This window comes from Photinus pyralis, unplaced genomic scaffold (genome assembly GCF_008802855.1).
Source record: "Photinus pyralis isolate 1611_PpyrPB1 unplaced genomic scaffold, Ppyr1.3 Ppyr1.4_LG1, whole genome shotgun sequence".
NCBI lineage: Eukaryota > Metazoa > Arthropoda > Insecta > Coleoptera > Lampyridae > Photinus > Photinus pyralis.
Window position 1 is genome coordinate 9480784 of NW_022170249.1, and position 23377 is coordinate 9504160.

General features: G+C 36.4%; 1 protein-coding gene across 1 annotated transcript in view; it reads right to left on the reverse strand.

Annotated features, from left to right (window-relative positions):
• LOC116159057 (guanine nucleotide-binding protein G(o) subunit alpha) overlaps positions 1-20474 on the reverse strand; it is a 165395-nt gene extending 144921 nt beyond the window's left edge. Inside the window, exon 1 of the mRNA XM_031472062.1 lies at positions 19974-20474. Coding sequence (XP_031327922.1) covers positions 19974-20091 — 118 coding nt within the window. The 5' untranslated portion in view covers positions 20092-20474. The remainder of the gene's footprint in view (positions 1-19973) is intronic.
• Between the last annotated feature and the right edge of the window lie 2903 nt (positions 20475-23377).

Sequence of the window (23377 nt, forward strand, 5' to 3'; positions counted from 1 at the left end):
TCGTCCGGAATGAAGTCCTAAGAACATATCCTACAATCTTCTCGACTTCGTAATGCGTGTAAATTACTGAAACTAACTTGAGGTTTCTTAATACTTGGAGTGCTCTGTTTCATCCTCGGAAAGTAGGAGTTTGGTTAGAGATATCAAAAAGACGAATTGTGGGGCCAATATTCTTTGACGGTGCCGTTCCTGGGAAACGCTATCGTGCTATGCTGCAAAATTTTATGGACCAACTCAACGATGTCAAACTAAGAGAAGTCTTCTTTCACCATGACAAGCCACATACATACGTCGATGACCGAATTATTGGAAAAATCGTTGGCCTCCAAGATCGCCTGCTTTAACGCCGTTAGACTACTTTTTTTTCGGTCACTTGAAGAATGTTAATTATTAAAATCGATTACACAACCTCGAAGTTACAGCAATTCATTACTACAGTCTTATTTCATAAGAGCAGATCAGTTACTGTTTCTTGATCGCATTGTACTATTATTGAGCAAGTCCTTCGGACTTTTTCGCCGAAACTGAGAAAACAATAATTATGACATTCCTGATCAAAATTCAGGTGATTAGGATGACACAGTGGCTAATCTTTCTTGACTAAAGTGTCATATAACTAGACTATACCAAATAAAAAAAGAATCCAATCTACTTACTACCTTTGTTGGGGAAAATATTAAAAAAAACGTTTCTTTTTTGGATAAGTAGTAAATAATGTAGTATTATGGCTCTGGACCAGTAAATTGTTTCTCACGATTTCAACATGTTACTTCAATGATCATGAACATTTATTGGGTGTTAAAATTTATTTTTAGAAATCAATGCCAAACAGAAATTTTTTATTTACCTACTTCAGTAACAACCTACTATCACGGCATTGTTGAATAAACGCTCCTTATCACATAATAGTGGGCAATTTAAAATAAAGTATATAGTTATATGAATTAATTATTCGAGTGACTAAACAAACATAATTAAACCTGTTAGGAAAATGTACAAACTCAATTGCCTTAGTTCGGAAAGGCAATATTCAATTACAGAGGAAATGGGAACTGAGCATCTCTAGTGCATTGCAAACATCACAACCACTTTAATGAGCGAAATTTTCCTCTAGGTCTCAAAGAGTAGGTCAGGAACAATCAATATTTAATTAAAATTGATTGCAGTCTGCACAAAATTAGAATGAATTGTAGTGATTATAAACGTCCATAGAAAAGATAGTCTTCAGGGCCTTCTGGGGCTGGTAGTACCAGTTTATCGAAGTTTACAATTATTTAAGAAGTGATGCCCATGAATTTACTCGACCGCAATGAAGAAAGTTCTGGTCAAAATACAGTTCACAAAAAATATATCCCCACTCGGAAGGGGAATTGTGAAAAAGTTGTAGTTAAGCTATATATCCCAGAATTAGAAGGAGTAATAAATCTTGTCCTGCCATAGGATTCACAAGCAGCACCTACTATACTGATAAATTTATTGCCCGCCACTATGTTAAGACCTGAGGCTATTTTATCCAATATTTATTTCTCTTTGTCATTCTGAGAGAGAGAGGTACCGTACCTAAGTGTTACGCGGAACGCATAAAAAAGCTTACTGGTTACAACTGGCGGCAGATTAAAAGAAGTGAAAGTTCAGAGACTAAACACCAAGATTTGTTTTCACCTATTTTTGACTATCGTTTTGCAAAAAACGAGTTCAAAGGTCTGAATTAATTAGGTCCACGTATTATCAAAATGGACGCGAAAGATTCTTAAAGTAAAATGGTCTGTAAATTTAAAAAGACTACACTTTATCTTAAACATGCAACATCTAAAAGTATCCCTTGAGTCATCCAATCTTGGAAAACTGGATCTCCCTTTATTTGGGCCTCGTCTAATGGAATCAAAATTGCTGTTGCTGGATCCTGGCTTGTAGCGAAAAGGGTTTACTGTTTGTTGAATTCAAAGTAATACCCTATGTTGCGTAACCCAAATGTCAAAATTAAAATTCTTTACTGCGGATTAGTAACTTACTTAAGTGAATAATCCCTTTTACTGTAGAAATTAAAGTCGGCTTTAAGTTTCCGCGTCGGATTTCCGCGATCGTTCGTATTGTCCAATATTGCTTTTATAAAACCGCACGGACTAACCTTCATTTAATGAATTTTTATTTCATACAATTAATTATTAAATAAAGAAGTTTCAATTTTTGGAGGTAAACAACCGAATACGCCGCTCGGTCGAAATTTCAGACGTTCACTATCCATATTTTGGGAAGTTACAGCACGATTTAGGGGGATTTGTTTGGCAATTTTCACTTTATTCGCGTACGTTTGGAGATCAAATTTATCACCTCTTTGTTAAATTTGATTGTCTTTCTTCCTATAATTATAAGGGGGGTTGTGTTCTGCTTTCCTGCATCAGTAGAAATCGCTAATTAATTTGTGCTCCGTTCCGTTTAAAAAATGTGTTGCCGTAATTCTGTTTTTAGATTATTCATCAGAATTCGACCTCCGCAAGGCCGCATTCCTCTGGTGGCGCCCTAGTCTACCGCCCCGTACCGTCAGCTTCCGGTGGAGTTGGAATTGATTTGTGTATAGATATATCTAATTGTGAATGTACATTTTTTCTGTATTAATTACATTTTGTTTGTGGATGTAACGAACCATATCGTTTAATTTTAAGGTATACGCAAACATGTTTTTTTACGTACACTACCAATTGATTGAAATATGGTATTTGGAGTACGGGATAGATTTGTTTCTTTTTTTAATGCCTAACAATGTACTAAAACTATAAACAAATACACTTATCTTCACCAGGTTTGTCCAGTATCATGGCCAATTCATCCCATACCTTATCTTTCTTTTTTATATTTTTATACTCCTTACATGTAACGTCGTATAAAATTGGATTTTCTCTCACTAACTCAATTATAGTTGTTCTGTCATTTTCTTTTGAGACATGCGGCGCAAACTGGCGGGCCAACTGTGAGTGCAGCTGTCGCCCGCCACCGCTCTAGATCGCCGCGTTTGTTCGCTGCACTGATCTCCACCGCCACCGCTTGAACGCTTCAGTATGCGTTGCCTGTATAAAGTGTGTGCATTCTATTGCCCGCCACCGCCACCGCGACCGCGGCCGCGTAGGTTTGCGTAAACCTTAAAGCCTACCGAAATACCGAAATTTGTCGCAAAGTGCGGTCGCAAAGTAGAGAACAAACAAATTACAATTTTTTTAATGGATTTGGTTCCAAATTTTAAGTCTACATGAAATGCTACTATGTAAAACCAATGAAAAAGTTATAGTTTCAAAACAAATTCGAATCATAACAAACCAAGTCACCTTGTCTATTAAAATTAAATAACAAAATCTTATTTATGTTTGTGCCATCCTTTAAGTTATTCAATAATTTGTGACTTTCATGAATAATGCCCTATGCATATTGCTATGTGCAATGACAAAGGGTCAGTAAACCAACCTAAACCTGTTCAGCTAGGTCAATTAAACTCAGATACTAACAAAACCTTTTACATGAAAATTTTGACTTTAACATTTTCCAAGGCACGTCTGGTATTCGCTACCACAAAAATCTTGATATTGACTTACATTTTGTAACTTTTATTAATACGAGAAACTCAACAACCTTAACCGCCTCTCCACAATTCGAAGGAATTATTTATTTTTTATTAACACCTACCATAACCCTGGGCACGAATAGAAAATTTATTATGGGAACTCATATCCTGGGTCGTAATTTGGGCTTGATTAAATACAAGCAAAAATCAATCAATAAAGCTGGACGAAAGAAAGGCACCCAGGGTCTGAGGACAAATACCACGGACATCCGATCGATTGAAACAAATTAAATTCTAATTACCTCAAACCATCCGGACATAACTGACGGACAAAATACCAACTGATGATGCTTCGGAATCTTCACTTTTTTACCCTCACTTGATTCATGATTTGTACGAAACTGGGTTTGTAGCTTTTTGCTAGTGGATAATTTCAATTTATCGGATACCTGGAAAACCATTGCGATTACTGCTCAATAGACACAACATTCAAACTACTTCTTTGTATACGTGACACAACGCTTGAGTTAAACTCGAACTAGAACTATTCACTTTTATAACGTGGAAGTAAAATCTCTTAGAACACTATCTAGCCTTTCTTCTACAAGAACTTTACAAACATCAAGACTCACTGTCCTTCACCAAAAAGCGCCCACCAAAAATCTTTCCGATGCTGCTTTTTATCATTTTGTTAACACTAGCCAATCAAATCCACTAGGAAACTTCGATAAACTGGCACTTCTGTTTACTTCGGCAAACACCTGCTTATCTCAAAATTAATTAGCTTTTACGGAGCGATAATGAACTCTTATCGTAATACCGGAACTAAATGATAAACTTTTTAAAAAACATCTTTTTTGACGTAGTCTACAATAAATAAAAACAATGTACAAGGCGATTAGTTAAGCAAAATTAAACATCTAATAATTCCTTCGAAATTATGTTCAATCTAAATTAGTGACCACATTTAACCTAAAAAAAATGAGATAGTTACTATAGGTGTCAATAAAAACGTCTGCATGACGTAGCTTACATAACAATATCTCTAATGGTATTTTGAAATATCTTGATATTCATAATTATAAATAATAAATATTATCCAACTACTTAATTATTTAGATTTTTACTGTTATTATTTATCTATATGTTTGTTTTATATTGTATCATATGTTTTGATATACTTACTTTACATGTTAAATATCCAGACGAGACTAAGCACTGTCAACTGAATGTCAAAAATAAAAAAAAATAATTGTGAATATTAAGATAGTTTGAAAACAATTGGACACAGGTTAACAAATCTGAGATAGATGAATACAATTTGCAAATGTTCACCTGACTTCATTGAAATCAAAAATTAAGAAGTAATTTTAACAATATGCAAATTTTTTTAAAATTATATGTCGAATTTTCTTTGAAACTATAATCGGGTTTTACATATATTAAAAAAAGACGTAAAATTTCATGTAGAATTCAAATTTGCAACCAAATACAAGGTGTCCCATTTAAAAATCTAACTTTATGAACCCCTACTTTGTGATAACACCTTGTATAATTAAATATAACGGGTGTCCCAAAATTAACGCAAGATTTGAATTTGCCGCCATTTGTGCGGTGAAGTGTTGGCAACCCTGAAAAAAAAGCAATTTGACAGCTAACAGTATAGGGTTATTAAAAATGGAGCGTTACACGATAGAACAACGTGTCTTCATTATAAAAGAATATTTCAAAAATAGTGAAAGCTTGGCGGCTGCAGTTCGAAAATTTCATACAAAATATGGTCGGAATAGTGTTCACATTCGAACGGCTTGTTTTTGGACGACCAGTGTGTTTGGCGTCTCCAACGGATCCAGTCTCCATGAATTTTTCAAGTAATCTCTTCACAGTTGACGAAGTTAAAACACTATTCCGACCATATTTTGTATGAAATTTTCGAACTGCAGCCGCCAAGCTTTCACTATTTTTGAAATATTCTTTAATAATGAAGACACGTTGTTCTATCGTGTAACGCTCAATTTTTAATAACCCTATACTGTTAGCTGTCAAATTGCTTTTTTTTCAGGGTTGCCAACACTTCACCGCACAAATGGCGGCAAATTCAAATCTTGCGTTAATTTTGGGACACCCGTTATTTTCAAAATATGGAAAATATGCTACTAGATTAACACACAATCTCGACCAATCCATAATACCACTCAATCGTTGACTCATCCTGTGCTGTGCCATTGTGAAGCGTACAATACGTCAAGACACAGGTTCCTGGGGAGAGAGAAGATGCACCCAGTAATACTTCAAAATGCTCCTCCTGGGAAGATTTTGGACTTTTTAAAAACACCTCTTAAGGGAGTGAGAATAAAGCTAGAGGGTACAATCGGTTCCAAGGCCGCGGTACAGTGACCAAACTGGGATACCGCCTTTCAGTTACAGTAATAACTTGAGACGTTAAAAGTGATATTGACTTTTGAAATTTGCCAAAAGCCTAATTTACATTTGACAAGTTTACTGGCGGAAAGTACTTTCTGCCAGTAAACTTGCTACCCTATTTCTATTTAACTGGCACTTTCCGCGCATTTACACGTGGCAATTTTACTGGCCGACAGTACTTTCCGCCAGTAAACTTGCCAAATGTAAATTAGGTCAGCGTTTCTTAACCTGTGGGGCGCGCCCCCCTAGGGGGGGCGTGTAAACATTAATGGGGGGGCGCAGCATATCAGAAAAAAAAAACACTAACTACATTAAATAATTTATTAAAACGAAAAGAAAACAAAATCCTGACATAATTAAAAATAAAATACACATTAACGCTGATATAGTAGGTACTCTTATGAACAGGACTGTATTAATAGGTACTTCATATTAAATTTATCAATACTAAGTTACACATAAGGTTAACAATATTAAGTGTAAAAAACAATAATTACTAGTGACTCCCTTGGGCCTGCTTTGCCGAACAAAGCTTGTCGAAACAAGGTTTAATATTTGAAATAGACACCCTGAGTTCTTTTTCTATATTTAGCTGCGATCTATATTTGGTCTTCAAAGCAGCCACCGCAGAAAATCCTGTTTCGCAAAGGTAGGATGTTGAAAATGGTAATAGTATACGAAACGCTTTGGTTTTACTGCCGAAAACTCATCGCTCACGCCTGCCCAAAATTCAAAAAGAGATTTAGTATCAAACTTTTTTGATTTCGGCGTTTGCCGTCAAGTCTATGAAGAGTTCTTCTTCTGCCATTGAGAGCGCTTCGGGAGTAACTTGAAACGGATTCCTAACCCACTCGTAACTAAGTATTAATTTTTCGTCAGCAAGAAAATATTTTTTAAAATTTTCGGTCAGCATCGCTAAATGATTTTCAATGGTAATAAAGACAACTTTCACCTGTTGTTCTTCAACCTCGTAATTTTTAATAAACTCATCTACATTTGCAAACATTTCCAGGTTTTTTTGCTGTAAATGTTTGCTCCACAATTCCAATTTTCTACAAAAAGCATTAATTTTATCACTCGTATCCAATATATGTGTATTTGCTCTTTGGAGCTGAAGGTTCAAGGTATTTAGTTTCTCAAATATGTCGACCAAGTAGCTCAATTTCATTAGAAATAAGCCATCTCGAAACTTCTCGGCTTCCGGTCGGTTTTCTTCTTATAGAAAAATGGCGATTTCATGTCTTACCTAATTCAAAAACACGTTGCAAACATTTCCCACGTGATAACCAGGGGGGCGCGGTAATAATTATTTTTGATAATTGGGTCGCGAATGGTGAAAGGTTGAGAAACGCTGAATTAGGCTAAAGACAAACAGGTCTCTTTTTTTCGACGAGATTTTGGAAATCGTAATGTTCGAGAAGCCTTGAATTTTCGGCGTGATACATTGCAGACCTAAAAATACTCCTATATACCTTAGTGTTATGAAAAATTTCACCGTTTCGGCTCGGGTGATGACGATAAAAGCTGGCAAGGATAAGTCGATGGTTTCTATTATCTAGAAAGATCTGTAGTAAGATAAGAAGGACTATGAAAAAGAAATTATTGTGTAGCCATAATAGGCTATTTTTTGGGAAAAAGAACTGCGTGTCACTATTATTACAGATTATTCTCGAGATTATTATACTATTATCAAAGCATAAAGTTGGAGAATCGAATTACGAAATTGGTAGATAAGAATAAGTTAATATTTCAATAATCCTTCAAACTCGTCGGAAAGCTACATTGAATCTGGAGCACGAATATTTATTTAATGACGACAACTACATCGCCCTATAATTAGTTTTGTCAGAAAATCTTCAAAGAAGCTCAAATCCGAACGCTTTTATTACAATAAATATCACGTCGTGTAAAATGAAGCTGTTTATAATCCTATTGCTATGGCACGTCTAAACCAAAAGAAACGAGCGCCAATAATGTTTGCAGAAAATAGCAAGTTGGATAAAATGTAACCCTTTGTTAGAGAAAAGACATTTACACAAAGTGCATGTTTTATTCATAAACAGTAGCATGTAACCGTGACATTATTATCGAATTCCCTACGTAATTGCTTTCTTACTCACATACTTCCATGAATCATGAAATCAAACTCTGTACATTCATTATGAAAGAAATTACAGAGTCGAGTTACTGGTTCGGTTCGGCTTTGACCTAAACGTTTTCACAAAATGAATATCATTAGCTATCGAAGTTTCGATTTGTGATTCCTTCTCGTTATTCGTCTTACCTATGTAAATGTATTGGACCATTACACATTATTAGTTATTACAGCGGGATTAATGGATCATTACCAATGGCGTATCGAACACGACAAAGCGTCATAAATTGGTTATGGCAACAAAATTTAGTCACTAAGGGTAATTAGAACGCTAAAATCCTTTGATCGTTCTTAATTGCAAGGACATTGATAAATTGTTCTAATAACTGTACTGAGAATCCACAACCGCCGAATCTTGGCATGTAATTATTAATGGGGTTCAGGACGAGGATCAGGTCGTTCATTCCAGTTCAAAAATTTTGATACAACGTGCAACAGATGATCATATGCAATCGAGAGTACAACACGGGGTCCCAATAAATATTTCGAAATAAACTATACAGGCCAGGAATGTTTAGTTTGAGCAAATATCAAAGAATGGAATGATAGATGTGGTTTATTGCAAACATATTACAAATTAACGTGTGTTTCTGTAGTAAAGTGCCTTGTTGACAATTGGGCTTAGATCCACGGATCCTGTTGAAAGGTTCCACCCTGTATATACAACTTGAGACGATACATACATTTTTGAGAGTTGGCAACCATGCAATAGGTGGGAAAAAGCTGCCTGCGCCACGAACGGGGGTTACGTTGATCATCTTGTCTTGAATGGCGGTCGTGAAAGTGAACGCGTCGCTCCATAAATGTTTGTTGTTATTTTGTTATGTCATGTGTTATTTATTTAATGCAGGTAGTAATTTTTGCATTTCTTTATATCGTATTTGTGTTTTGTATGCCGCATTTTATATTTTTTGTGTGTTTCAATCTTTGTTTTTGAAATTTACTTGGTTTAACCGCAATGCAGAATCATATGTGTGATACCGTTATGCTATTGTTTGTAATTGTTTACGTTTTTGGTGTAATGCTTGCTTAATTTATGTTTATTGATGTTGATTACTTGGTCTTGTCCCTGAAGTAACATTCATGTAAGTTTTGATCATTTTATTTTAATATGTGGAAATTACCGATTTGTTTGATGTATGTACTGACTTGATGTTTGTTATTAACAACTTTCTCCGTAAATGAAGCAGTCACGGGGGTGGTAAAATCTGTAACCATTTGAAGTACGACACCTAATTCCGTGATTGTCTTCGACATTCAACTGTAGGCTCGAAACCCCGAAACCAGGGGCGGGCTACCCATCTTGCAGGAGCGGGATTACGCTAATCAAAGCTCTTCAGTTTAGAATCTATGTGCGATAAATGAGTTACGATTCGTAATTTCCACATATCTTGTTTTTAGTTAAATTTGCCTACAAGGCCATGTAATTTTCCATCTTGCTTTTAACAAAAGGACTTTATTGCACCAAAGATGAGTCACATCCTGTACTCTTAACCCTTTCTCAGAATTTAGGTACCTGCTCCTACCTGACCCATTGTTCCCAAAAACTTGCTTTTAACCTTGAGTGTAACCAACATTGTGTATATGCATTTACTATCTTTGTTAACTACTGCTTAAACTTTTACAAAATATTTTGTTAATTAACTTTTGGACTGTTTTAATCAAACTGCAAGGTTTTTCTTCGTCGTACTCTTTTTACCCTTCGCAGTTACTTTTGCGAGAATACGACACCCTTCTGGCTTTGCTTACATTAACGTACATCAACTAAATTTCCGGGTTTTCACAATCATAATAATTACGATCATTATTAAACAAACTTTTCACAATTTTGGTGTTTTATTTTACATTCCTTCCCGAGTGTACTTCAGGTCAACATGGCGTTGTTTACAACTAACGTAAGGGGGCCCTGCCTTAGAAGTTTTATCACGTGCCACTTTTCAAATTTAAGCGGGATCTTGTTTAGTTTTGGAGGGAATAGTCATTTGGGTGGCCGTTTTTAAACGTTGCCGGGTTGGCTTTATTTCCGTGTTCTTGTAGTGTGAAGTTAGTGTAGAATCTGGGGGTTAAGTATACTACACTGTCAATACACCCTTGGAGGAAATAGAAAGCTGCGTACTCAGATGACCACGTCTATATGAACGAAGTCCGTTTTTCTGGGGCCAAGAGGGGAAATTTCCATAGCAATTAATTAAGGAATAAGGTATTTAAAAATTTTACTTAGTTCCAATTTTTGATTTGGTTGGTCCTTAAAATAAGGAAGTTATGACGGTTTTTCGAAAAATAAAAGAACGCCAATAACTTCGAACCCTGCCACCAAATCAAAAATTAGAACAGAGAAAAGTTGTTTAATTTAATGAGCTCTAACTGCCGATTGCGAGTGTAATGACTTAGTATTAACACCCTGTATATTAGGTAAAAAATTCACCGCTTCTCTACGGTTCGAGGTAGGACGTCGAGCCGCAGGCTAAGGTAGGTATAGGGGTAGTAAGGGCAACTTTTCATGAGGTCGAAAAAATTCCTCCGGCGCCGTCAGGGTAGGTTCCGTAAGAAGAGAAAAAATTGAACATTTTGGAAAAAAATTCGTAGCTCGAAAACGAGACGTAGCATCCGATTCCGATTTTCTTAATAATACAACAGGTATCGATGCCACAATCAAACAAAATGGTTTGGGAGTAAGTAAACCTAAAAACCAGGATTTGCGTATTTCTTCACTTCACTCTACACAGAACAGAACAGAAGAATACTTTCTAATTCATTTAAACCATTACAAACTATTTATAGTAAACAAAAATTAATGTTAGGCTGACTCCGAACCGATGTTTCAATTTCTGACTAACTAGACTCAAAACGATTGGCGATAATCACCCTACTCAACAATTAAATAGCCATTCAAACATGAACCATTTTGTACCGTGAGGTAGTCGTAGAAAGGTCATAAAGGTCTTAAAAATCAGAGCAAACTCCTAATATTTGAATGGTGTCGTAAAATATGTACTTATCCTAGCTGGTGCGGCGTCTCTTCGGACTAACGAAAATTTTTTCACTACAATTTGTTGATTCGTTCTCTAATTGTTACATTATTTTGCCGATGCTCCCTGCGTAGCTCAGTTGCGTTTACGTTAGTAGCTCTGACTTTGGTTTCAATGGTCCTGGGTTCGGATCCCAAGTGCTGTGAATTGTATGCACGAAAAAATGGTAAAATATGCGTATATATATGCAGAAAATTAGTGCAAAATATGCAAACAGATTTGATGTAGATATAGGTATGCAAAATTATATATCTTGCGTAATATACAAGAAAAAGGAATTACGATGAACACTAGCAAAAAGATGTTTCTCTAAGTTTTCTGCAAGGAATGATTGCCTGCTGTCGCTAAGAATTAATTTATAAGCTCTAACAAGAGAAACTTCTCTCTACATCAACATGAAGTACCTAATAGGTGCATTAGAAAGGGACGACAAAATATTGGGAGCAATTTCCAAACCTTCGACAATATCGCCCACCAACACCGTAGAGAAACAGAAAAAGAAAATAAAAGCGACCTAGACACTGCGTTATGATAAATATTTTGTTTTGACATTTGTTGTCAATTGGAAGTTATTTTCATTGAAAACCACAACCGAACTCATTTTCCACGATCCAAGATTGTTCATGCACTCGATTTGATGTTGAATTAAAAAATATGAATGTTCATGTGTGGTCTATGTATGTATTTCAGCAGTTGCCCCCCCCCCTCCCCGCCCCATTTACGAACTCGGTTTATCAATGCAACAACGGTTACAATGTACAGAATCAAAGTGAGAATTTTTTACTCGGATTTACACATATTTGAATTATTCTGTTAGAAGTCACTATTATAATAACATAACGCTAAAAAACTGTGTTTTTTAATTGAGAACTTGTGAAAAGGACTCAGACTCCAAAGGTAACTGGAACAGCCTTAATTCCGAACATAGGAAAACTTAAAACGTTAGGAATTTGTTCAAAATATTCTTTAGTCATTTTAATTGACAAGAACGAAGAGCGCTAAACATTTTGTAACGTAAACCGTTCCCTTATAGAGAAACTCAGAAACTCTACAACAATATACATATTTTACTATTCCATGTCCCAGAATTATGAACGCAACATGACATTAAGTACTTTTTTCCAATGCAATTCTTACATTCGTTTTTTTCAGTACTATATATAACGTATACATATAACGTATACCTATCTCAATATTGATTGCGAGACGGCAACAGCTCTCTATTGATCTTTTTAATTCAGTTTCGGGCGTTATGCCTCTTACCCTTTTACATGAAAGGTAACTGAACTTAAATGTCCAACATTAGCAGGCACGCATATAATTAGTTTTAATTTTGTGGAATGTCCACTCGTCTCACATAAATTGAGTTACATTAGAGGTACCTATCCTAATGTACGCTGAACTTGATCTAATAAAAGGGCAATTAGTCGCAATTAGGACATTATTTCCGTAAACCCTTGTGTGTTACTTTTATTTGGCGACCATTGTTTTTTTCGGCCAGCATTAAGCTATTTATCAAATTAATTAGGACTCGGCACCTTTTACCTTAAACACTGAAAAATCTGTATAAGTACGTGCGTCGCGTGCGTATTTCCGTTGAATTACAAGCTATAGGTTTTTATACAGCTCATTTAAAACCTAATATTTTTATTCATATCGACAGGAATGTCCCACCCGACTTTTGAATTACAAAATGTGCCTTAATGGTTGCCATAACACTTTTATGTTCAGTTTGTTCACGATTTTAGCAATCATGATCATATGATCACACTTCGAAAGAACGTGATTTGACAATCCAAACGCGTTTGGATCATCGAAAGAAAGCGCCTCTGGTGTATCCACAACTGGTATTATGGACTTTTGTCAAAACTGAGGACACTTTTATATGAACTTTCTTATTCAGAATCTAGTTCAGAATAGTCCCCCTCCTAAAGTGTAAAATTTTGCGTTATTTAGTATATGTAATTAAGTACTTTCATCGTTTTGTTGCCTCGAATAGATTTTCTTTTGTTTTTTTTAATTCATCATAGCCTACTTGATTAAAATATAAAAACCGTTGATATAACTGGTATCTTATTTTCAATCTTATGCTATGATAGCTCGTTGAATTTTTTTGACATCAATTCTAAATTAGGCATTTAAAGTAACTTTTATATAAAACTTTTTTTATATGTCTTGTACTTCGATGATCATTTTAGTTTTTTTGAATATACGTCGAACCTATTCGACATTTTGAATTTCCACAAGGAAATTTTAAATAAGCATCTAAAACTGGAAAAACATTGTCCATTTAACCAATTCTCTATCTTTAATAATAAGAAAGTTACCATGCAATCCAACCCGATCTGGGACACACTGTATATCGTGTTTGTCTAAATACTACTTGATTCAGCCTTCAAATATTTCTGGGCTTCACTAGTACCTTGCCTAGATCAGAATTACCAGCCGCGCATGTTTAGTTGCCTAACCACCTGCAATCACGTGGGACTCGATGATTAATGAACACTCTGTATATAAAATTCTACTGTACGTGTGTTTGTGACGGAACTCCTCCTAAACGGCTGGACGGATTTTGGTGAATTTTTTTTACGTGCCTCTGTGTGTCCCGGGATGGTTTAGAATCACAATTGGACCAGATCGGAATAATAAATATAATAAAACTTGACTTGAAATGCTTGAATAAATATTCGAGTTGGCTTAGCATTACCCTCTGTCTTAATTCAGATTTTCCCCGTTCCCGTGGGAATTTTGGGACGAGCTTTCGCAGAAGTGTCAAAGTCTCTCTTTCCGCAGGTTGGACTGTAAAACGTAAAGTTCCGTTTTTTCCCATTCCCGTAAGAATTTCAGGAAATCCTCTCTTAGTGCTCTCCTACAATCCCCAAGGAACCTACACGCCTGCTTTCTACGCCCAGTAGTTTCGACTGTGCGTTGATTGTCAGTCAGTAACGGAAGAGTTTTACTTTTAATTATTTTTTAATTGGTGGTATGTATGGAGGTCTCATAAGTTAAGCAACATATGGAAAGCCAAAATAAAAAAAACGTTTTCAGGATGTGAGATCAAGTAATGTTTTGGAGACAATCATATTTAATTTACGAGTGCGCGCATTCTTCGTGATTTGACAGTGATAATGAATAGAGACGCGTGAGGGCGTTTACGCTGGTCGAGATTACTATATTTTTATGGTGGCGTCTAATTAGTTAAATTCAGTGGAAAAGGTGCCTAATATCGTTCCAAGAGTATTTTTCCATACACACCAACAATACATCTACGTTTAGAAGCAGCATTTCAACGCAGGCGACCAGTTTAGATGAATTATTATCAATTATATACCGTTCCCGCTTCGTGCTTATAAAGAGGCAGTCATTACATGTTTGTACAACTTTCGTTAAAACACCGATATTTAAAAAGAGTTGCCGTTTGATTAGAAGGATGCAAAATTGGAAGGGGGGCTTCGTTGTAATAATCCTGCCATTGTCGTCGTTCCACATTTCTGTAATTATTTGGAAATCTGCACCTGTGACGTCACAATTCACGAGCTGATTTATTTTATGCGCACTTAAACCAAATTGCGTTTGCGTTCTCTGAACAATGGTTTATATCGTTTGCGCGGTAATTTTATTATAGTTGAATTTTGCATAGAATACCCGTTCAATTTGTGAATTGATTTAGATTTAGATTAATTTTTTTCATTTATATTGAGAAACTTACATGAAATTATTTATATTGTTACATTGTAACCTATAGCGTTTGCATCATAAATAAACCAGACGCTGTATTACCTGCATTAGACAGTATTTATTGATTTAAAAATATAACTCAGGTAACGTATCGATTTTGATGTTGCTGCAATATTCAAATTGGCACTTTATCTGAGCACAACTTTCCCAAATTTTATTGTCATAAATCTACCCAAATTAAGTTTTGCATATACCAATACCACATTATTTCTTTACTACAAAATATATAACAGGTATTTACATAGGCAAGTTCATGCAACGAGTTAAAAACATAAGGCGCAACTACAAGTCAACGAGTCAGTGAGAAAAATCAACATCAGTGGCTTAACCAATGTGGAGGTAACAACTTCAAACCTGTACATTGTGAAACATCACAACTGCCAAATGAAATTAAATTCAGAAATATTTGCCCACTCCAATATTGCACAAAATATGGTGGCAGAAGAAGAAAAAATTGTTTTTTTGGTTACGAGACAAGTAAAAAAAAGATCAAAACTTGCCTCTTGACTTGGTAAGTCTCTCTGAATAATTTAAAATATGGTTTATGTTTGATAAAGATAATTTATTATATCATGTTTATCGTTCTAAGAATAAAAATGTCCAGGATGTAGTTTATTGAAAGTTTCAAACTGCAAGAAAAACTAAAACTAAATAAATATGAACTGTTTGAACAAGTAGTTTCTTTGAAGGAAAATTTTAATGTACTAATTAAGAAAGATATTCCAAAGAGTTTTTCATGTGATAAATTTGTATATAGACTTAAAAAGATTGAAAGTTTTGAATTTACACATTTTCCAATATAGGAAATTTTATACGTGTAAAAGAGCCACGGTGTTGCAGGTTCTAAACACCGTAATAACGGAGCACGAGGGGCGGTTTTTCTGCTATACCTTTGCATTTATAAAAAAGGCAGCCGAAGCTTAGTTTGCGTTGGGTCCGTTTCGGGTTTTTGAATTGCCGAATATATTAAGACAAATTGGGTGGGAGACGATTCTTTGCTGAACATTCAAAGCAAATCTATATAAGTTGTGCGCGGCATTTTAGATTGCGTAACATTTTCAAATGAACATTTTAAGACGAATTCGTATAATCGAGTGTAACTCGACGATTTCGATGTACATCTAACTCATTTATGAGGATATAATTGGAAATTGTTGCACTTCACACGCGGCTACTGCAATATGACGGTTGAGCCGACGTAAATCAATTTATTTGTCCATCGTTACAAGTTATTAATTGGTTTCTACGCCCTGTCGTTCAAGTAGAGAGGATCCTCGGGAACCTTCCCTGTAAATACTATGGTATATTAATTCTAGAATATACTAACTACAAGGGCGTGTTGCCGTGCAAATTACCAGCCTCATTAGAGGCTGTACCTCGTATCAGTTAACGGCATAACGGGTATTAAGCCATCCTCGATTTCATCTACCGTATGGACGCCTGGGGATTAGATAAGAATTGGGACGGGAGGAATTAACCCGAGGCATATAACCACCGAGATATTATCTTTCTTTTCTTCTTTTTTTGTAAAGCGTATCGTATACATCTCTTAAAGGGATAAATACTCAAATCGTAATTTTAACTATTAACGTACATAATTGTTTATTTATAATTCAATAGTGTAAAATTTACACTGTAAATGGTCGATTTTTGGGCAATTGTTTGTGTCCACTAGAGCTAGATTACCACTTATTTCTGAAGTGGTGCACTAACTTAGTATCGTACTCGATACAGAAGCGGACTACAAGTAGAGCGAGGCCCTTCAGGCGTTAGTCAACTAAATATATACCGAGCCCGGTGACTTGGGAGATTCTTTGATTGTTGTGTTACGGACTGGATGCGAGATTTGAGCTTACTTCTTGGCGTCAACGTCCTGCTTTAATCAAGGTAAGCGTTGCTATTATATTTTTACTTGTACTTGGCATTGCCGGCACAAATTTTTTACCAAAATAGCGCTTTACTTGTGAAGAATCTGGATTCCCACCTCGCTTCTGAGTCCTAGTGGGGCACCGAAGTCTCATCAGCAGTCACCGCGCTGACACCTTGCTCATGTTAAAATGGTCGTGAATTATGATGGACGCGCTAGATTCAGATATTCCCAATGTCAGACCGATAGTGCGGATCTTGGAGAACCATGACTTCAACTTTCGCAACCGTTTCATCGATCATTTGGGTCGTAGAATAAGAAAATATGACACAAAGTTTCTTAATTTCTTTTTTTTTCATGGCTAGGTAGATTTCTTTCTAGTGTCCCTTGTACTATGCGATCAAAAATGAGTTGCTGTCGAGTCACCTTTGAAATTTTTGATTACATCGAAAATCGTATTTAACTTGAACTTCCAAAGGGCAAAAGCAACCCGTTATATGCCCTTAACGAATCAAGCGCTGTGGTAGATCTCAAGCCTTTAAATTTTACAACCCTAGCTGACCGTTTATGCCACGGGTTTGAGGCAAAACAGCACCAACCTAATCCTATTGTTATATGAGGTATACGGAAGAGTTAAACAGCGGCGTAAGATTTTTATTACTAAAGTTGAAGTTAATTGCCGAATTAAAAAGGAAAACTGTGCCGCCATTTCGACGAAATTATTGTGTGCATTTAAATTCATTGCTAATTGCCCTTACGAATCAAACTAATATAAAGTCGCAAAACTAACCAAATTGGTGAGCCTCTCTTGTCTATTTGTTTATACTCGGTGACCATAGGCGCTTTCTTTCGGTGATCCAAACGCGTTTGGATGGTCAAATCACGTCCTTTCGAACTGTGATCTTATGATCATGATTGCTAAAATCGTGAACAAACTGAACATAAAAGTTTTATGATCACGAATTCCTAACCTATAAATGAAAGGATAGTTTTTCTCAAATGTTAGGTTAGTCAATATTTGTAACTACGAAGAGGAGCATAATCGTGCAAGTACTTCCACCTGTATTTAAATTATTTATGATCCAAACATAAAATACGTAATTCGAATGCAAATGTGTACTACGTAAACTTAACCACACTTTGATTTAAATTCGCGTGTTCTTTCGTAAAACGTGATCCTACGAATCACGATCTTGAAATCATGATCGCGAAGTAACCGAAAGAAAACGCCTATAACATTCGAATTTAAACGGCAACCGGTAAAAAATTGAAAGACGATTAATTAGTGTTTTTGCTAAAGGTACATTGGTAAATTATTCCAGTGAGTACACAAAATGTCTACTACTACTAAATTTCCAGAAACCTGAAGCCCAGTTTGTTCCTGATTCAATACCGTCAACCGTCTTTCGACATTTGCCTTCAACAAGTAAAACACGTCAAAACAACAACTTTTCTTAACACGCGTATCTCGTTTTTGAAAATTTCAAAGACACCCTTGATTTTTCGAAACTAAAATCACAAATTAGTTTCCAACCAAGCAGGGCTCATCCACAGACTCTCAAAATTCAATACGAAATTTTTTGTCTTTTACAAGAGATGACCAAGAAGTCGGGGGACACACATTCCGAGGAACATTCAGTGCACAATTTATAATGTGAGTTATGATTGAAAACGCTTGTTTAAGTCTTGTTAAACTCACGCAGGTATTCGCCGGGTAAAAAAAACAAGAAACCGCTCAAATAACACCTGTATCTGTACCAACCCATTATGATTTTTTGAGGTTAATTGAAAATGTATCATTGCAAACTAAATCGCGGACGGCGTAATGGCCAAGGCACTAACAAGTGACTTATGTGTGGAATTAGGGGGTTTATAGTAGAATTAGTTGTAGCATTAGTCGTAATAGAATGGGAATCGTGGATTTACAGGAATTAAGTGATATGAGAGGAATACACTGTTGCACTTCATTTCATTGCAGTACTTGTGCATTTAGACACAGTTGAATTATGGTCGTTTACAGACGAAGGACATAATAAAAACCAATTTCATGAAAAGTGACTTATTCAAAGCACAGTAAATCTCGTACTTTTGGTACGTACCTAAACCGCCCCAAATGACGCCAACGTCATTTTCTGACGTCACCACTGAAAGGGTTAATTTTACCATATAACATTCACTGCACGATTTATGACAATTTTTTGAATTAGGGGTGCTCCCTTATTACCTTATTTAAAAAAACAAAATTGAAGGTGTAAAGAGTATGTTTTTTCACAGTAACACTCTATAATTGGGTAGGTACCTTAGAAATGCATTTTTTTGTTTCCCAAACAGGGAGGGTTGCCATTTCAAATTTCTGAGGAGTGCGTAGGGGTGGGACTGTGGGAGTACCGAGCTACGGTCATATGCTATTTTTCTTTCCCAAATCGAACGGTTTTAAAATTTCTCCATATCATGGCCATAATGGGCGTGTGCAGTGAAAATTTCGTGGAATTTGAGTCATTCATTGTTCAATCGGGAGTACAACGTTGAACCCATCTGAAATTGCATTTTCATGTTTGCAGATCGATAACAAACGAAAAAATCGCACCTTCCTAAATATAGTGTAATAAAATAAAGGCTTGTTAATCGCGTTTATGCGTCCTTTGGTGATCTGGTTGCAAGGTGAAACGGATATAATGTAAACAGCCGCCCGACACGACAATCGTAGACTTTTTCTGTGGCGTGACGTAAATGTGCAAAAATCAATTTGGTAGGAACAGGAGCACAAAGTACGTTAGGTAGGTACAACCACCCAGATGTTCGATTTAGAATACAATTCAGCAAGACTATCGATTACCCACTTGGAAGTTGGAAAACCAAAGATTTGGTCGAAACGAATGTATGTAGAACGAGAGTGATACAGGTGCGTAGGTAACGATAAGAAACCAAACGAAATAATTGCGAATAAATTGTTTAAACAACATTTGTATGCGGATAGTGTGTGCAATATATAATTACGTAACTTAAACCAAATACGGAAACCATTACTTGGGTATTTAATGGCACGGATTACGATGGAATATGAATAAGCGCAATTTTACCTATTAACAAGATAAAGAATAAAAAACAGCCCTACATTCATCAAAGTAATAGTATATAAGGGGTTACGTAGATGGCGGGCTGCGCAAGAGTCCGCACCCAGAGTTATCGAACCCCCGCCCTACTCACCCAACAGGAGCAGCTTAATGTCCTTGGCGGCCTGAATCCCATCTTCTTTGAGGTTTTTCTCAATTTGTTTGCTACGAGCCAAGGCCGCCCTCTCCTCCGCCGAAGAAGTACACCCCATCCTGCATACACCCTCTGAGCAAAACGTCGTGCCGGTTTAATATCCTTCCTATTTCACAAAAAAAATTGCGGCCGCTTCACTGCAGTCGCTATTCAACACTACACACACACATCGCATCAATGTACTTCTTAAACTATTTGCATCACAGAGAATTATATTCTTAACGGGCGCCGCTTACAATTTCTGTTACAATAAACTATTTGCAGCAGGAATCTACAGACCGACGGTCTTCCTGCTATGCGTCCGTACCAAACGCACACTCGCTCGATGCTGGGCGCCGCGATGCTGCGCAAGCGTCACCACCCACACCACGCATGTCGCGAGGGCCACCGGTGATTAGCGGTCCCCTATATACAATACAACAGTTGCGATTAGCGGGAAATCAAGGGCGAAGTGCTTAGTTCATAACTTCTAACATTCTTTCTAATTTACTCAAACTTTGACACTCACGTCGTTTATCAGGCCGCTTTCTTATCAACGCGTTAGTCAATGCAGTCTTCAACTGGTGATAAACCCAAACTGGAGCGTACCTTCACGAGATACTTTTGCAACAACGGTCGTGATTAACTTCGAGAGCAAAAAATCTTCCCTCTGATAACTAGGAAGCAACATTAATTTTTACTCGCGTCTCAAAGGATCGAAGGACGTCCGGTATTGGGTTTATCGTCGCGTCGATGAGAAAATTCTCCATTAATAAAATCATTGTTAGGTTATTGATGTCATTACGAATAAAGCAAACTGTACGTGATGACGCATGAGACCCCAGTGTGATGTCATATAGTTGCCAATTTTATTAACCCCGTTAACGGTGGTGGATTTAATACTTGCCCTTTCTGGTTTGGCATATTACAGACGGATATTATTCTCATGTATATGCGTTTTGAACCTCCCTATTGAACAATCAGGAAATAAAACAATACAATAGTGCGTAGACATAGAAATAGAAAGCGTCCACTTTGACGGCTCCCTAAAGTTGGCAGAACAAATTTAGAAGATAGGTGGATCTGTGCCGCTTTGTCTCGTAAAAAGTTCGCCAGCAAAACAAATCGTTTAGAAATTATCTCGATTTTTAGATGTTCTGCTAACTTTGCGCACTTTGGTAGGTGTTGGGTTTGTTCTGATTGTGCCATAAAAAACGTTTCCGAGCAAAACAAACCGTTTGCTAATTATTCCTTTTTTTAGATTTTTTTGTATACAAGTAGGGAGGGTATGTACATTTCAGGCTTTTTTCGTATGGACTAGGGTTACATAGAAATATCATTCTAGATTTCCCTTTTTACCGCCTTTTAAGACTAAAAAGCATATACTGTCATATGCGTTTAGCGGTCCCAGGGCCGGACTGAGCCATCAGGCTGGTGTTAGCTTGAGACCCAGGGTCGCGGTGGCCTCAACAAGCAGGCTGTGTCACAACCAAGAAGCAGAGCGCGGTAGATTCCCGAAAGGGCCGCTCTGCCGGAACGTGTTTATCATTGTAAAGGTTTGCAGGATCTGCTTCTAATGCCGGTTTTCCACTAAACGGACAGTTCAGTTTATGTTTTGTTTGTGTTTTCTAGAACCTGAAAAACAAAGACAAAACTGAAACAAAATGAAAACCCTTGTTTCTATCAAGCGAGGTCGGTTTTGTTCTAATTTTGTTTTCGTTGTCGGTCTTTTTCCACTGCTTATCGTGAGCAAATCAGAACACATTTTTTCAACACGTAACTAACCACCATGTTTAGAGGAAAAAAATTAATAGTCTGCGGTCGTTGAAAAACAAGTTAAAAAAGTGGTCACTTTAACCCGTACACACGTCGCAAATAGAAAACACAACATGACTGTTTCAACCACACAGACTCGAATTTCAAAACACGTCGAAACCCTAGTCGAAACCTTTTGGGACTCCATAAACAAAACTCCAACTGTCGCACAACACCCTAGGCTTCGAAAAGTTTGCAAAAAGTTACAGTTTTGTTTTATTTGACTCGAGTTTTGTTCTTGTTTTATCCGTCTAGTGGAAAACCGGCATAATAGTTGGTATAAGTATAGAATATAATACATATTTAAATGTATTTTTTAAGCGAGATATGATTGCTGCACTTCGCTGGTAGGTCTGCTGAGGTGGTGGGCCTTTTTAACAAAATCGCCCGGGCCGTTTGATCGGTCAAGTCCTGTCCGTTCATTCCACATTTGCTTTATTATTTATTTGAGAGGAATTGTTTCACCATAAAATTCTAAAATGGTTTACAATATATTATAAATGTTAAAATTGTCGGAATTGCCTTCGTAACGACATCGCGCGCGCGTTTGAATGGTATCTCTGGTTTTTGCTTTTTAGTTGATTATTCACTATTGCAAAATGTTTCGTTCGTAATCGGACTTGTTCAACTTAGCGTTTGTGTTCCACAAGCAGAGGCGCACCCACAAAAAAATTCAGTGGGGGTTATTGAAATTAATAAATCCAAAATATAAACATAAATTATATTTTTCAATTGTAATATGGATCATGATTCATGATCATGACTGCAGACAAATGAGCCACCACAAATGAATCAAAATGCAAAATTTCAAAACATAATCAGTAATAGCGGAAGGTATGTCATAGAGGATTAAATAAATTGTTCGCATTCCGCAAACCGTATTTTTCTGAAAGTACTGATCGACAGGTTGTAAAAGGATTAAATATTCTTAGTAAATAAGACTTTTGTTGGAGCATTCGTCATTCGCTTTTAGTGGAAATTAGCTTAGCAAGTTGCGGTTGTGAGCGATTCAGTTGTTTCTATCAAAATTCTTTAACAAAAGTCTCGCCATATGCCATACTATATCAGATTATTTTTAAGTTTACCCAAAAAAATCTTTCAGCGCTTAATTTCGGGGGGGGGGGGGTTTTAAGCTGGGTACGCCACTGGCCACAAGTTTTTTATGTTCGTCTTGACGTACGTCCTAAATGACCTCTGTGTTTTGAATTTACAGTACAAAGTAAGATTTAGGTCCGCATCCGTAAAGCTGTAGTGTCGACTGGAAAGAAAATAAGTTCTAAGTATCTCATCATTTTGTGCTTGTAAAGTGCTGCTAATTTAAAATTTTGTGCTCATCAGGTTAATGAGTAATTCAACACGTTAGCTAAAGCGTTACTTTAAAAACGCATAGAATTTTAATTGCCGTCACCCATATATGTTATTAATTTTTGGCGATTAAATTCATTTAAACGGAGTTGCCGCAAATAAATCATTGAGTAATTATTTACTCAACGCTCCAATACTAAGGAGGACACAATTGCATTTTTTTCTGGCTTATCATTGGCTGATAT